The 16751-nt window shown below is 38.2% G+C and overlaps 2 protein-coding genes across 10 annotated transcripts in view; both read right to left on the minus strand.

The window, feature by feature from the left end:
* The window catches only part of LOC124172622 (gastrula zinc finger protein xLCGF3.1-like), a 126345-nt gene that overhangs the window by 54485 nt on the left and 55109 nt on the right, over positions 1-16751 (minus strand). The window contains exons 1-3 of one of the 9 annotated variants that reach the window (XM_046552059.1): positions 6794-6908; positions 6437-6558; positions 6084-6328 (exon numbers count right to left, since the gene is read on the minus strand). The exons of the other annotated variants lie outside the window; for them this stretch is intronic. Coding sequence (XP_046408015.1) covers positions 6084-6107 — 24 coding nt within the window. The 5' untranslated portion in view covers positions 6108-6328; positions 6437-6558; positions 6794-6908. Of the gene's footprint in view, positions 1-6083; positions 6329-6436; positions 6559-6793; positions 6909-16751 lie in introns of those variants that run through there. 9 annotated transcript variants of the gene reach the window in all.
* On the minus strand, positions 6924-10785 carry LOC124172621. The gene is made up of 2 exons (XM_046552055.1): positions 9980-10785; positions 6924-8290 (listed from the first exon to the last, which is right to left on the minus strand). Exons 1-2 carry the CDS (start codon positions 10057-10059, stop codon positions 7318-7320), a joined length of 1053 nt encoding a protein of 350 aa, XP_046408011.1. The 5' UTR covers positions 10060-10785; the 3' UTR covers positions 6924-7317.

Below are 16751 nucleotides of genomic sequence, written 5' to 3' on the forward strand. Positions count from 1 at the left end.
CCCGGCCCTCAAAGTACGTTTCCACTTCCAATGCTTTGCCTGCCGGAGATTCAGTAATAAACACCATTAGTAATTTTGGCGTTCCCACTCCAAGTAAATTATAAAATTCACAGTTTTTTCCAGGTTTTCGGGGTCTTAGCACCATCAAATTCACAGTCTTATGACAGGTCAATTTAGTAAGAAAAATTGATCACGTAACAGTCACTGGATGCAGGGTAACTAAAAAATTTATCAAACGCAAAAGACACAGCGAATGCAAACATAGCTGTGAGAGCTACAATAGACTGTCATTATTACGAAGTTTGTGAGAGCGAAAAACTGGAGGTTCGTATTAATGATGTTCGTATAACCGTTTATTTTTTAGGAATAGGGTAGCTTCCTTCATCAAAGAAAACGAAAGGCATTGATTGCGATTCGTCACCCACCATTAGCTTATTCATAATATACAAATTATTTGGTTTTTTGAAATTCCAGTTTAGACGAATGGCAATAGTCAATTTTATCCTCATTTGAAAAAGGCCAGATTGGCGCCCATGCGATGCCACTCCATATGACGTCACAGGGACATAGTTTATATACGAGTAGATAGGAGTTTTACATCGTCTGAGATTACCAATGCATGCATGAGGCACAGAGCTCAGGGAAACATCTCTTAATAATCACACATTACAAATATCTAAGTTCGGAAAGTTCTTTCGTTTGATAGGGGAATAATAATCCTTATTTAAGCCAAACGCTACTAGCTAGCAGGGTACTCTGCTACCTGCTAGCATCCTGCATCGTATCAGCACTCAAAACCTCGCCCAAAGGTCACCTCACTGCAGCAGCGGGAAGCAGAACGACGTCACACAGAGTTTCCCCAGCATTCATACTTAGTCGTCACGTTTTTTCTCGCTTGTAAATTTTCACTTTTCATTTAACCGTGAAATTAATACATCGTCATTAAAAAAATCTAAAAGTGTGAAATATGTGCTCCAGGAGTAATAATCTTTCGATTTAGGCAAAAAGAAGGAAACCACGCTTTTGTTAAAAAAAAACCATACCAAATATACATGATTAAATTACGCACAAATACATAAAAACAAAAGAATTCGTCTCAGTTTCTCAATAGAAGAATGGGGCATTAGGGTGGTCCTTATTTTTTTGATTTTTCGAATTTCTTTCGGGACGCCCCCTCATTTTATGCCAACTGGTGTGTGAAAACATATCGACTGTAAAATATTATTGCAATTGGATGACAGGAAAACGTGCTGCATCGCACTCAAAGTTGAGAAATTTTGGTATTTTCGGCTGTTTTTCGGATAGGAATGGCGATACGAAGGTGATGGTATTTTTCAACTGTTTTTCTACAGTAACTAATGATACACTGGACATTTTGAATGCTGCTCCTAAAATATATTCCAATTGTGACCAGTGGTTCTCGAGATATCGTCACAAGCAGCCGATGTCGTCTTCTTCGTATTGACCTTGACGTGCTTCCCGAGCTCGCTTGTGTTGTCGTAGGTCACGGACAAGTTTTGTGGAACATCTACCAGGGTGCGCTAGCGTCGCGCGTTGCGGCTGTGGACCGGGATTTTTGAATTGCTCAAAAAGTAGCGATTACTTTTCGGGCAGTTTACGATACTGCCAAATAGCGTTAACATCACTCCATAAGCAGATAGTCCTTAAAAAGATACATGAGTAAAAAATCTCGAGCGCCTTAGGTATCATTGTTGCTGAAGAATTCTTGAGGCCATGTAATGTCTGCTTTCACAGCAAAGGTAACACCATTTGGCAGGTTCAGTTTGGCCTCCTTTTCGATGGAGTTATTTCCAATGAAACGTAGTCTAAAGTCAGGAATCAAAGTGCAAAATGAAGAGTCATCTATGGATTCTAAGATCTTCAATGGAATAAAGACATTGACGTGAAAGATTGAGTAATGCGTATCATCTATTTGGCTGAAAAGAAAATACAGTGATCATCTGTGACAGCGTGAATGTAAAAATTTTCGAAATTAGACCCTGCCACCACAAATTAATAGAACTTCAAACGTTTATAAAGATAAAATTACTCCAGTAAACATCAGAATGCAATAATTGTTGGCTAAAGTTCATCTGCTACTTGAACTGAAACATTTAGAAATCCAATTAAGCTCCTTCTGGATAAATTATTTTGAACTATAATTTACGTTGACCAAAGAGTTAAAAGGGATATTAAATGAATGACTGAAATAAATATATTTAAACGCAATTATTTTATTAAATCAGAACTATTGAAATCAAACAAATATCCTTTATCTATACACAGCAACATATTTCATCATACAATCTTTCAGTTGTTGATTATTACATATTACCCTCTTAAAATGTAAACAATAATACATGAACATGGTGAGGAAATGAAAATTGGAGTATTCCACACCATGAAATAGCATTTAAAGCCTTGAAAACAGATATTGAAGTGGTAACATTGGGCTGCATTTGGCAAGGTTCTAAAGCTAACATATTGGTTGATCATGATGTGTAGTGATATTTGATGTACAACCTTATTCAAAAACTGTTGTGGAATAAACAAAGTAAATAGTGGTAAAATAGAACAAAATGTGACATAATAAAGACATAAATAACACAAGTGGGAGGGCAAAATAATTTTCTCTTAACTAACACGGATGCAGTAAGATGACTATCTTTAAAGATGTTTTAAACTATAAATATTTATAGAAATAATGTTTTCTAAGGCTTTTTATGGGAATATAGATGTTTTAGAGGAAATTCAATACCCAAGACCTATGCTACCAGGAACGCATCCCTATCTTCCCTATGTTAAAACGCTCTCGTATAACGCAAATTCGTATAGCGCAAAGACCCCAAGGAACGCATCCCTTGCGCTATACAAGACATGGGTGTACATAATAAATTCCATGTCCTAGCACTCTCAGGTTGATTCAATCCATACAGATAGTTCAAAGGCATTTGATAAAATTAATCATAAAATTCTAATTGCTAAACTAAAAGCATATGGTATAAGTGGTCAACTTCTATCCTGGGTTGAAAGTTACCTACTTGATAGGAACTTGTATGTTAAAGTGAGCGGAGTTCTGTCCTCTGTCTTCACTGCCAATTCTGGTGTACCACAAGGGTCACATTTGGGGCCACTTCTGTTCCTAATGTATATTAATGATATCAACTTCCCCCCTGCATCCATTCAAGTACTTACTATATGCTGACGATTTAAAAATTTATGGCTGCATCCGATCACTTGAGGATTGTAACAAATTGCAAAATTGTCTCTACAAATTTGAAAAATGGTGTAATGATAACCTCATGGTACTAAACGCATTAAAATGTAATGTAATAACCTTTCATAAAATTAAGTCTCCAATTATATACGACTATAGCTTAAATAATGCTACTATCTCTAGAGTTAGTAGAATATGTGACTTAGGTGTTACATTTGATTCATCCCTGACATTTCAGTATCATATCCAATCCATAGTCATAAAAGCTACTAAAACAATGGGTTTCATATTCAGAATTTCAAGAGATTTTGATAATATTCATACTTATAAGATCCTCTATTGCACTTCATTTCGGCCTATTCTTGAGTATGCCTCTATTGTATGGTCCCCGTTCTATAACATTCACATCAAAGCTATTGAGTGTGCAAAGCAGATTCATAAGATTAGTATCCTACAGATTTAACATCCTCCCTATTATTTATGACTTAAAACTATCCCTTCTTAATCTGTTACCTTTGACAACCCGTCGATTACACCTGGACATAACATTCCTTCACCGTCTACTGCATGGAGACAGACTCTATTCATCTGGTAGAAATGATCCCTTTCCATGTCCCCATTTTAAACACTAGGCAAACATTCATGTTTTCACTCCCTCATTCTATTAGAAATTACACCTTCCACTCACCCTTAACCAGAACTATGCAGAGCATTAACTACAAATGTAGTAACATTGACCTTTGTAATTTAAATCCAAAGAATTTAAAGAGAAAACTAGATTTGTTTGTGCATTGACTTAAATAATTTGTTCTTGTGTATAATGATAATGTCTATTTCCACTGTTTAAGAGATATGTGACTGTTCAATCCATTATTTTTAACTACTGTGTTTATTTTTTCTATTGTTGGTTTTTACAGCAAGTTTATACGATTATTTCCTGTATTTTTAAGAGCTTAAAAATATTTCAATCTTATGATAATTGTACATTTTTGTAATTGGGTAATTTTCCCGTCAATAAATTATTAATATTATTAAGTTCATTAGTCCAGTGATCAAGTACATGATATAGGGCTGGTCAGACATGTAACAGTTTAATTAACATAATTACAAGAATTAGAAGAAAAAACACTAAAAACAATATTATATTCGGTCATTAATGAGATCATCAACTGAGTAGTACATTTTATGGAGTAAAATTTCCTTGATTCTGGTTTTAAATATGGAAGAACTATTAATACATTTCAATTCATTGGGCAGTGCATTGTACAGTTTAAGACCCATTAAGTTAGGACCATATGATGCAGTTGCAGTGCGTACATATGGTACATGTAGGTCATTAGAGCTCCTGGTGTAGTGATTGTGTACAGCACTGTTTTTATTAAATTGGTTCAAATTATTATGAGTGTACAACAATACATGTAAAATATAGACACAAGGAAAAGGTAGAAGGACCAACTTTCTAAAAATTGGTTTTCTAGGGGCAAGATAATGAGAATTTGCTATTAGTCTCACAGCTCTTTTTTGCATTTTAAAGATTTTGGATGCATGGGGTGAAGAACCCCAGAATAAAATGCCATATATTAAATGGGAGTAAATCTGTCCATAGTACAAGGCCATCAGCACGTCTTGAGAGACAGTGGACTTTATGGATTGTATTAGAAAACATTTGGAACTTAACTTCTTGGTCAGTATATTAATATGAGATTCCCAAGTAAGCGAAGCATCAAGCTGTAGCCCAAGAAATTTCACAAATTCCACCTGGGGAATTGGTTTTTGGTTAATGTGAACACTAATAGAACAGTCTGTTTTGTTCTTATTTTTAAAGTAGGCAATTTGGGACTTCTCAACATTAAAATCAAGGAGTTTGTGTCAGCACCAGTTAGGTACTTAGATTATCAGATACTAATTTACATTGATTGGACACAGTGTCTAAGTCAGATGATGAAAGTCAGATGACTCAACACTGAGAGAACTGAAAATGTACTTCTGCTGCTTTGTCTACTGCTTCTGCACCGTCTACTGCTTTGTCTGGTCCCAACTTTGGGCTCCATGTGAAAGAATTTAGAATTTATTTTAAATATTACTTTTTCTAATGCTGGGATAAGAAAGATGATTAACCATCGGCCATTAACTTCCCAACATTTTTTTACTTTCCTCTACACAGAATTTTCTTATCCCAGCAAGAGACATGTAATTAATAAAAAAAATTCTAAATTCTTCCACATGAAGCCCACAGGTGAGACCTGACAAATTGGATGACTGTAAAAGTGAATTTTTCACTGATCCCAGCAGCTGGTTTTTGTGACCCTCCTTTTCCAGGTAATTTCTCACCTCCTTCAACACCTCCTTAACTAAAGTTATAACTCTTTCCGAAGGGCCTACTTCAACCTGTCCCAGTCCCTCAAAAAGGAAGATACTATACACATTTGCAGCACCAGACATTTCTTCACGAAGAAGATTGCAACAAGCATTGCAATTGAATTTTGACTTGTAATCTCGAATGAAATTAGATGCAACCTGAGTCACTAAAACGATTTTTGAATCAGGTAGGACTTTCATTGGCCCTCCTGATTCCGAATGGGAGGAACCACACAATGCTCTCCCCCCTGTGAAAAAAATGCACTAAGGTTGTCCAGCATCATACATCCATCATCCTTAGTGTTCCCTGGGGTATGATTTGACACTAAATTGTTTAATAACCCTGCCTTAAAGGCAGCTTTAAATTGTGCGGCATTTGGGTGATCATTCCCCCCACAATTCTGGCGGACCACATTGAAAAAGTTTTCCAATGGGTCCTGGTTAAAATTGAGGGGGTTCATGTGGAGAAAGCCTTCTTAATTTAATATCCTCCACAGCATCCTCATACCTCTAATGGACGCCAGCCACCCATTTTGGGATGGAGGGTGAAATCTCCTCTTCCTCTGAAACTGCCACACCTTCAGTTTCTCCTCCATTTCCCTCCAAAATTGGTGGTGATGGCTGTCCAGTGTCACGGCACACTTCAGTTTTTCCCATCATTCACCTCCAAATTGCTGCCATTGAAACTGTCAAACAGATCATTTACTTCCATAAGGAACTCTGCCGTACCGAGCCCATCCATTCCCAGGACATCTACAAAAATGAATAATTGGTTAAAAAAGGTATCCTTTTTACATTGGGTATTTCAAAGATATACATTCAATTTCACATGTTATTCTGAAGTTGATATAGAGATCTTACTTTTTCCAACAAGCATGTGAATTCCAGCAGCTACATGCCTGCTGAAAACCTTTGCTGCCAAGTCAACCCTCATCTTCTCCCGGGATGATGGTGACAAATGCCTTTCCGTGAGGTTGAAGAGGCTATAAATACACAACCAATGACAAGTATTGTAGTAATTCAACGAGTACATACTATGAATTGTGTGGAAATTATAGGCAAACTGGAAGAATTTTTAACTTCAGATGTTAGTTAAATTCTAATACATTAGAAAGCATTATTGGACTCAGCCAAGACTGCCACCACTAAATATTTATGGAATATGAAAGAGTTTGTGAAAAGAATTTGTCATGAAGAATGAGATATGGCATTACGTACCTGAGTGGAAGATAGGCTATGGAGTGATCATCCTGGGATAGAGTTCGCAGGTGCTCCCACTTGGCTATGAGGATTTTCTCCTCTCCAAATAAAGTGACAGGAACCTTAACTTGATGTTTCAATAAAAGGTTCCTGAAACTCTTCAGGAGGTGTGGGGGATCATAAATGGTGATGATCCTCTGTGCGTCACATTGAAAATAAGGTCTGGAGTAGGTGGCTCCAAGAAGTTTTAGGGCTTTCACATTGGAGGCACCCATGTCACACACAGTGGCTATGACAAAAAGCCCTACTTCTGCCAATGCCTTCAAAATCTCCTTAATCAGCTCAGCCAAGATGGTGGTTGGGGTCGACCCATGGCTGAGGTAGAATGCCAGTGGTTGCTTCCACCTTCGTCGAACCCCTCTCACCATGAATACCAAGGCTTGTTTGGCCACTATGCCCTCTCGTCCTTTGCTGCCGTGGTCAACATAGCCACAAATACTGTCCTCTGTTGTGTCATATTCTATATGGGGCTTAATAGCCATCTAATCAAAGAGCAGGGCACAATATTTATTTTTATTCTCCAACTTCTCCACTGCTGAACGAAGATGGGCAAAAATTTCCCTGCTAATCCCGGTTTTCAGAGGGATGGTCTTCAAGAGAGACACCAAGGTGCTCTTCACAGGTAGCGGGATGAAATTCTTCAGAAACCTGTAAGTTTTAGGCCCTTTCTTAAATAATGAGAGAGCCATAACCTTCTCCTCATGTGTCCAGCGCCTTCCTTTTGGTCTGACCTGGTCTTGCTTTATGATTGACTTAACAAGCAGCATTGCAGCTGGAGATAAACTACTCTCCACAGAGACCATGAAATCACTTTTGGTTATATCACTCAACCCCTGAATGTCTTTCCTGTATTTTCCACTCAATTTTTTTAGCCTCTGCAATTTTTGGCGACATTTTACAATGTCAGCTGCCAAAATCTTTTTCCTTGGCGTTAGTTGGCTGACTCGAGTCACTCCTATACTGTGTAGGATGGGAGTCCTAAGCCTCTTCCTCTTCGGTGTGGCTATTATATCTTTCATCGTTGTTGTTGGAGGAACATCTGGGGAAGATGGCAAGGTAGCAGGAGGAGCAGAGGAAGACTGTGGTTCATCGCAGGGAGAAGGCAAGAGAAGAGACAGTGAAGAGGTATGCTGTGGTTGAACAGGAGAAGATGACAAGGCAGCAGGAGGAGCAGGTGTTTGTGGTGGTTCATGTACATCTGCGATGGGAAGGAGAGGCTCATTGTCAGAGGAAGATGATGTAGTGGGCCCCGCGGATGTTGTCAGATGCTGAACAGGATGGACAGTAGGGGGGAAAAGTGTGGGCTTTGCAGAACGGAGGAGCACCTCTGAAGATGGGTAGGTAAATGCATCAGTGGCAAAATGCTTTATGCATATTTGGAAGCTGTTGTGTAGTTTCCTCAATTCATATCGATCCAGAATTGGATTCATGCAGAATCTCCACCATACCTCTGCCCTGCAGAAATAAAGAGGGCAGTAATTAATCATTTTATAAGTTTGAATACTATTAGGAAGTTACAAACTTAATTACTTTAAAAATTCGAACATGACAGGGTTATGCAATGATATTCGTGAGTAAGTTACAGGAGAATTTAGTCAATTTCAATAGCAGCACAATGCTTCACCAAAACACAACTACATGTGTACTTCCAGCAACTGAATGAAACAAGTAACAGTGTATTCAGTCCTGCATGCAGGTGCAAAGTTATCTACATCAAGGATGAAATTAACCATGAAAAAAAAATAATTTGGCTAAGCCAGGTTACGACCTTCCATTATCCATTCTCAGGTATGCTATTAGTAAAACGACCATGCCATGTTAAAATACATAGTATTAAATTTGCCAAGATCACACACACCTGATCAGCTATTGGGATATCTGGGTTCTAGGCATGTTTTAATGTTTCATGGCGAAAATGATTGCTGATGGAAATAATTTTCACTTTCTATTAAGAACTCATCTACGGAAACTTACGCAATCAATCCAATCAGGAAATTCGAAAACATAACATATTTTTTTTATGTTTCAATTAAATGATTTATGACTTTCACTTATTAACAACTGTTCCGACTCTGTTTTTTACAAGAGCACTGCTTCCCACTTCGACGAAAAAAGAAATATGAAGACGAACTAAATGAAACGCCATAATGTCATGAAAAAATGAGTTGCCTAAACCAGAATTCGAATTCCTGTCTCTGGATTGAGAGCCATTTTTACAATCGAACTCAATGGCGCCGAATTAGAATATGTACCCTATGTAGCGAGTTCGAATCCTTGTCGAGGCAATTGATTTTCCAATTCGAAATTTCTGACTCCGAAGCAAATCTTTGAATCCCTAGACGTAACCGCATGAATTTCTTTTTGCCATTTTCCATCATTGACTATAATGTATATAAACATTTGCCTAAATAAAATGAGTTAATTACCCATGAGATAGTTATTTAGTTTACCATGCCGCGATGCTATGATATGCAATATCACGGGCGTTACGTTGATAAATGCGCGTATCTTTTAAAAGATACACGTAATGATCAACAATGTAACGGTATATCTTACATACTGAGAAGACTGCATGCTAAATCGAATAAAACATTTTCATGCACGGCTTTAGGGAGCGATAATCCGACATTTACTGACTTGCTAAACAACCTCAGTCGCAACTTTACCTACTTTTACTCGGAACTTGGGCGCTTATGAACTTTAATACGCCATTTAATTCAAAAATACTTTTTCTAACCGACAAATACTTAAGAACAAGGAAGATAGTAAAGTGATAGCTTAACTGCATCACAAAGTAATACTTCGGGGGCTCACAACGACGAAAACATTTTCACCTTCCAAAGGGTAATTTATGTTCACTACAAATTTGAATGTTCGTAGGAAGTCATTAAGTTGAAAATTACCTAAAATGAGTATTTACTCCGAAAATTAAACCATTACATTGGTATGACACAATTTTTAAAACAGGGTGTCCGTAAATGCAAAGGCGACGTTACAATTTCATTGCCCAAAAGAGTAATTATAATTTATAATAACTTATAAGAACTGGGTTACAATACGGTTTCGTCGAGGGACTTCCTCAGCTCTTCTTTGCCCTTTTAACTATTAAACGTATCAGCAAAATCAAAAAGTAAATAAACGTACCTTTCCACGTTGATAGGAATCCTGTAAAGTCTACCACCAACCGTCGAGCAGCCGGTAACATAACACTTCTTCTTCTCCATTTCTTCTTGACGGGTACACTGTCACTCGCTGTCAACTACTTCTGTTCGTCGCACGTTGAAGACAATTTCTGGCTTCAAAAACTAAATGCCGCCAAGGGGCCTTTGTCGACGAAAATTCGCCGTTATTTCTTAGAAAACTTAGCATTTCACCGTTAGAAATTCTCGCCATGCCATTCACCCCTGTGTACCCTCTTCCCCTCTTCCTAACCGACACAGAGGGGGAGGAGAGTGGGGGCGGTCGACGGGGTGGGGGTACTTTGTGCGGTGGAGTTAGTTCCGATTTCCTATGGACCATCTCATAGGTGGCTTCGAACAGAGAACCAGGCGGTCCCGTAAAGCTCGACTCTGGCTGGTCACAAGAGTGAGCACGCCCCACCCCAGGAAGACATCTTTGGTGGCACGCGGGTTGCATATGCTCTACATTTGTTGATCATTCTCACTCATAGTAAAACCATAAAATTCTTTAGATAAACTATAAAATTCGTCAATATAACCTTTAATGCTATATTTATCACTGTTTATTGCCAAAACGGGCTTTTACTTGGACTTAATGAATTACTCTCCATAGGTTTTGAATTATTTAAACCAGAGGAACATTAGTGTCTGACGACTTCCCAATCCTCGCGTCGAAGACACTTTTTAAAACCAGCTTTATATATGTTCAATGTTAATCACTGATGCATGCATGTTTGTTTAAGCACATAAATATAATGGTTTAAAAGACAGTATTGCCTTTCATTTCCGAAGGATACATAAAAATGGTGCCTATCACTAAAACCTCTCTGTAGTGAACCTCCATGCATCGAATTGCCCAAATTTTGCTCCCCTCCATTACGATGTGAAGAGGTTTTACCATATCATTAGTAATTTTGGTTGAATCTGGCATCAGCTATCTAGAGTTAAAATTTCGTAGCACAATTTAATCCATTCTGAATTGACCATGGACACAGTACTGCAGAATCCTGATTTAAGGTTTTTCAGCGGGGACAAAATTTAAAACACTAAATGCGGAAAAACACTAAATGAGGACCTGCCATTTTTTTCAGGTTTTAGGGTCTGTAATGATTTGAATGGATTTTTATGAATAAGAAATATTATTCTAAGTAACTAAAAGGTGCTGAATGCAGCAAAAAATTCATTGATTAAATGTTCTTTGCCCAATTAAGGCTGGAAAATACTTTTCAGGAATCAGCTAAAAAAATGGGTAGTAAAAATAAGTAATGAGAAGATGACAATTGTTTTAACGAAATATTTTTAGAAAATTATAATATTGATCAACTTAAAAGCATTCCCACATGGAATATTATTATTGAAATTAGTGATTCCATTTACGCATATTTCAGTGGCCTCAAAGAAATTTTAAAATTTTTTCTGTAAAAGTGGCATGTAGGTGACTAAAGCATTTCTAATATAGGTAATAAAAAAGTTGTAAGCAGGTACTCAAAAAATCGTCATTGCATTAATAAAGATGAGTGAACTAAAGAGACAGCAGAAGATCGCTAATTCCGAATTCTAAACTACCGAATATCTAATAAAAGGGAGATTTTCTGGAATTTTGCCAACTTAACGTTATCTCTTGCCTCGGCGAAACAAGGTATTTATGAGCCTTTAAAAAGCCTCCCGTGCGCACATTTTGGATTTCGAGGTCATCCAAAAGAGGAGAATCTTTTTTCCAGTATGCGTACAAGTCGATGGTGATTCAACTCGATCAGGGTTCCCACTCTACCTGAATAATGAAATTCACGGCTTTTTCCAGGTTTTCACGGTTATTTTTCCGGTTTTCATGGTTATTTTTCAGGTTTTCACAGTCTCAATTTCGCTAAATTCACGGTCCGTTAATAAGCCAACAATAAGAAAATCACTGGCCGTATATCAACAGAAAATTAACGTACGCGACAAACGCCGTGAATGTTAACGCCGCAATGAAAAGTGATATCTGCTATGACGTGATCTATCGTTTGCAAAATTCAGGGCCGACTAAAGGACCAGCCCAACCGCGCTCTTGCCTGGACGCCAAATACCCTTCGGACCTTCTTCCGTCCGGACACCCGAGGTCCTTTTTCAATTCCTCGCCGAGAGATTGTTTTTTGCGCACGTTGTTATTACTGTACAGTAACCGAATTTCCCCACCCCAATCATTCTTATTTAACAGAAAATATTTTATTTAAATTGTTTATAGAATATAATAAATTGATTCTTTCTTATTTAACGGAAAATATTTTATGAAAATTGTTTATAGAACATTATAAAACGAAAAACAATTTCATACACCGTATTAGCACAAATCTAAGGCGAACACGATTCTAAGACTACCCTCCTTTTTTGGAACTCCACTAGGAGAAAAATGTTTTTCCTAATAACGATACGATTACAAAATGAATGCGGAAAAACGATCAATTCTTTACTTTTTTGCTAGGTTGCCTATGTCCCAGGAAACGCAGGATTTTGGCGAGTAATTAAGATATTCATTAAAGGTTTCAAACAATATTTTAGATAATAACAGTACATTATCAAGACACACAGGTCATATTGTTGATTCGACCCATATCTCTTTCAAAATTCTGAAGGAAAACGCCACCTCACTAAAAAAATGTTTGCTCTCCACCCGGCATTTACACTGCTATTATGGATTTCAGTCTGATGTAAAAATTCTTATCCATCAAACACCATTTCCAGTACACGTGCTCACGAGAGCAATGTGCATGTTGTGCCTAAAACAACCGCATTCGCCGGCACAGTGACTGGTTGTGAGATGGATGACGAAGGCCAAAAATAGTCTGTTACTTGAATTGTTCCCGTCTAATGAATACATTTTTAATATAATTGAGGTAGTGTGTAAAGCATGAACAATGTTGCGTTAATCATCAGTGGCACGCCCATACGGATCTTCGCCTTCATATCTCTACTTGTTTTCTCCAGGTAGCTCACTCTACCCCCACCCCTACCGTCATGTGCTAGCAGACAACCCAAGGCGCTCTGCAATATTCACGTGCATCTAGCCCGGATCCTTTTCTTCATCCTCAATTATTTTCAGTCCATGTCTTAAAGTTCTCCATAGCTTCTTCGGAGGGGCCATGGTCCGAAGACGAATAAAATTAATCCAGTGAAAATGAAACCTGACTTTATTAATCCCACATGGAAAACACTCGGTGGTTCGAAGACCAGCCACCCTGGAAAGTAGGGAACCACTCGTACGAGGTGAAGTTCGGAACTGATGCTATCGCGTACGGGGGTACGCAGAGCATACTGTACAGGGCGAAGCGTGACCATATGACTGCGCCATGATATGTTTTACCCTAAAGATACCCATTCTTTTCTAACTATCGTAGCGCCAGATGAGCAGATGAATTCGGATTGTTACTAGGGAGAAACAAAATTCCTGAGAAGATATCCCTTCGTCAGTAACTCTTTTAGAAGTTGGGTGCTCTCTAACCCATGGAAATTCTTCCCGGTACGATGACCGAAAAGTGGTCGAACTTGGTTTAGAATGAAGACACATTTTTGGCTGAAAAGGAAATGAAAACCCAGATTTAAATTGAAACGATGTTTGGAAACCCTTAACTGGCGGAAAATCCACGGCTTGTAAATACAATAAATGTATTATTTACCTTATTCACCAATTCCTTCACTGAAGGCTTCTAAAAAATCAAATTATGTCCCCAAATGTATCAGTATGATCAGAACACAATCAAACAGCATAACCATAGATAGCACAAAGCGGAGGAACTGGATCACCACCGACAATAAATAACTCCACACAAACTTTCCGGTTGCGGCGTAAAACTGGCAAGTCCCAGGTCAACGCATGCGAAAATCGTGTAATGCTGTGTTGCCATAAGCGGAGACTTCAGGGGCTTAAAGGCCGCAACGCACGAGAATTAGTAACGTCGCGCCGAAAGCTCGCTGTTGCCCGGTTCAAACGCAAAGAGCGTAGTGTCCACAGCGCATGGCAGGTTGTCAAGGTTAGCGGTCTCCCAATCACAGAATTGAGGCTGTTGAATAAGCGCTCAAATTTTTCAAACACAAAGGCCATCTAGATTTAGTTTCGAAACTGGTCGCTGCAGCCAGTGGGAAGCGTAATTGGGTGGAAGGGGGACTAAGCAGTGACCGAGGGAGGGGAAACCAAGACAGTCGAGGAAAATAAACAAGCTGATGAGAATTGGTGTCATATTTCAGGTGGGGGGAGAGAAAAGGCCTGCGCTGGGAAAATATTTTTTTTTCTTCAGGCAACATTCGTTCCCACGCTTTTCTGACACATGCGACGATGCTCGCCACAATGAATAGAAGTGCCCTCGCTACGAACGAAGTTGAAAATTTCTGGGAAGGTATTATTATCAAGATTGAGAGATTTTTAAGGTTTTAGGACGAAATTCACGGCTTTTTCCAAGTTTTTTCACGGTTGACAAAATTCACGGCTAATTCACGGTTTTAAGGTTTTCACGGTTGAGTGGGAACCCTGTAATAACTGCTGACTACACGAGAACTTCCTATTCTTTAATTTTTTACAATGCCAAGGAGATGGCGACCAAACTTACGTTGCGTCGTTGAGTTCAATCAAATGTGAGACGAGCTAACCGCACTGATGAGCAGAGAGAGACAGATAATAATAAATAGCCGTGTTGCTGTGGCAGAATTTCGTTATAGAACAACTGGAAATGAAGCGGATAAGCTAAGAATGCTACGAGTTAGTGAACAACAAACACAGCGACAGCGAGCACGACACAATGCAAAATTAGTGAAGAAGTAGTGCTTCTGCGATCCTAGAACGAGTATCATTCAACTACTATCGGTTCGTGGAATATTGTGCCGAAAATTCAGTAGCAGTAGGAGGAAGGAAATTCATTTTTCAGTATTGCGAGGCATAATTGCCATTGACAGCAGATGAGGATTTATCAAACTCTGCCGTAGGATAAGTGAAGATCCCTCATTTGAGCCAAAGTTGGTAAGTGAATAATGATAATTTGTGTGCTGCCATCCTGATTCAAACAATGTATGATTTTTTTAATGAAACAACAATTAAGTTTTTGTAAGAAAGTTTCAAAATCGATGTAAATCTGGAGCTTGCCAGACACTCGGTGTTTGGAATTCAAAGTGCTATAAAAATACTCAAGTACAACATAATTTTGAAGTGCGTATGGATTATTGCCCAATGAAATATTAAACAATTATGGTATGATTGGACTTATGCCATTTCATATGCACTTCTGCACACATACTACATGTGCGTACTAACCATGACAATTGTGTTAATTTTTTTGGTGAATTTTTCTTCTGGCTATAAACATGATTTTTGTTATTCTTTTATAAGCTGTTAACTCTTAATTGATCTGATCTTTTTTATCTCTAGATGCAATGTTTGGTAGCAGTTGGTAGAAGAAATGAATGAACACTTCTACAAAATATGTTGCGTCGTCTTAGATTGACTATGTAGCAGAGCTGTATTCCCTTACGGGCAAACTTCAGAAGAATTCGGTTAAGAAATCATGTTATAGCACTTCAGTGTGTCCTGTTAATTTTCGTGAGTGCATCCAATAAGATATTCTAAGATTATTATAATAATTGATCATTGAAATGAACTTTTAAGGTACTGCATTAAGTATGTTTTTTTTATAATTTCATAGGTGTATGCAGAAGGGTCTACCCTGATGCATCAGATGTGGTGCTGAAAGGGTGTCTGAGTAATTGGCTCAACCTGGCTAAAGTCAGGAAAATAAGAATGTAAGTAGTCGCTTCTCATTTCCCTGCCACATTAATTCGATCATCCCAGACATTTTCTTCATATTTTCCATTCCCTCTTACAATAGGTATACACTATAATGTTCCATGGAAGTTGAATCATTTACTGCCATTATGAGAATGTGGGGGTACAATATGGACATCTTATTTATTGAATCTGATTGCTTATTCTTTTTGGAATATTAGTTAATAAGTTCTCAATTTACCTCCCTGATTTAAGCAAATGATACATGATATCATAGGCAGATCCAGGGGGAGGGGGGGGGGCACGGGGGCACGTGCCCCCCCCCAGACCCTCAAAAATATGCAAGGTTTTTAATACGGTCCCATTATCATTGCATTCGTTTTGTATTACGAGGTATCCTTATGCCCCACCCAGAACAAAATCCTGGATACGGCCTTGCTTGTGCCCCTCCCAGAAAGAAATCCTGGATCCGCCCCTGCATGATATATCATTTCACATGGAGTAATTACTATTTTCTCTTCAGGGATTGGCAGGATAAACAGACCGAGGATCAGGCTGATGAAGACAATAATTTTGCTTAAGAAGTTCATCAGTAACGATCTATAAGTATGTAACCATGTAAGTTCCATGCCCAGCCTTGTGCTCCCATAACTTAACAAGAATTCAAAAGAATGAAGTTTTAATTTTAAATCCTCAAAGCCAATCAGCATACTTTTGAATGTTTTGATAAAATTCGAGCAATATGTTTTTACCTTTTGAAGATTTCTGTAATTTAGTTATTACCATGTGTGGCCTAGGGGGTCATAAATTTTTTTAAGTGTTTCTGTCTTAGATGTTTCCTATTCAGTTTGTAAGTATCTCACTCACTTCATTAATAATGATTAACTATCGATGACTAGATATCTATCTTTGGTATGTCCACCGCTGCCTCAACATGTACATAAATAATGAGAAAAATAAACTCTTCAGCATTTATTTGTTGCCCATTTTA

Source organism: Ischnura elegans (assembly GCF_921293095.1).
Source record: "Ischnura elegans chromosome 13 unlocalized genomic scaffold, ioIscEleg1.1 SUPER_13_unloc_2, whole genome shotgun sequence".
Taxonomy (NCBI): domain Eukaryota; kingdom Metazoa; phylum Arthropoda; class Insecta; order Odonata; family Coenagrionidae; genus Ischnura; species Ischnura elegans.

What these genes read in the sequence shown, in the direction of transcription:
- LOC124172621 (XM_046552055.1), bottom strand. Translation starts at nt 10,059, where the DNA reads ATGGAGAAGAAGAAGTGTTATGTTACCGGCTGCTCGACGGTTGGTGGT. An exon ending in ATTCCTATCAACGTGGAAAG is followed by an intron (nt 8,291 to 9,979) that starts GTACGTTTATTT and finishes TTATTTCTGCAG; the next exon opens with GGCAGAGGTATGGTGGAGAT.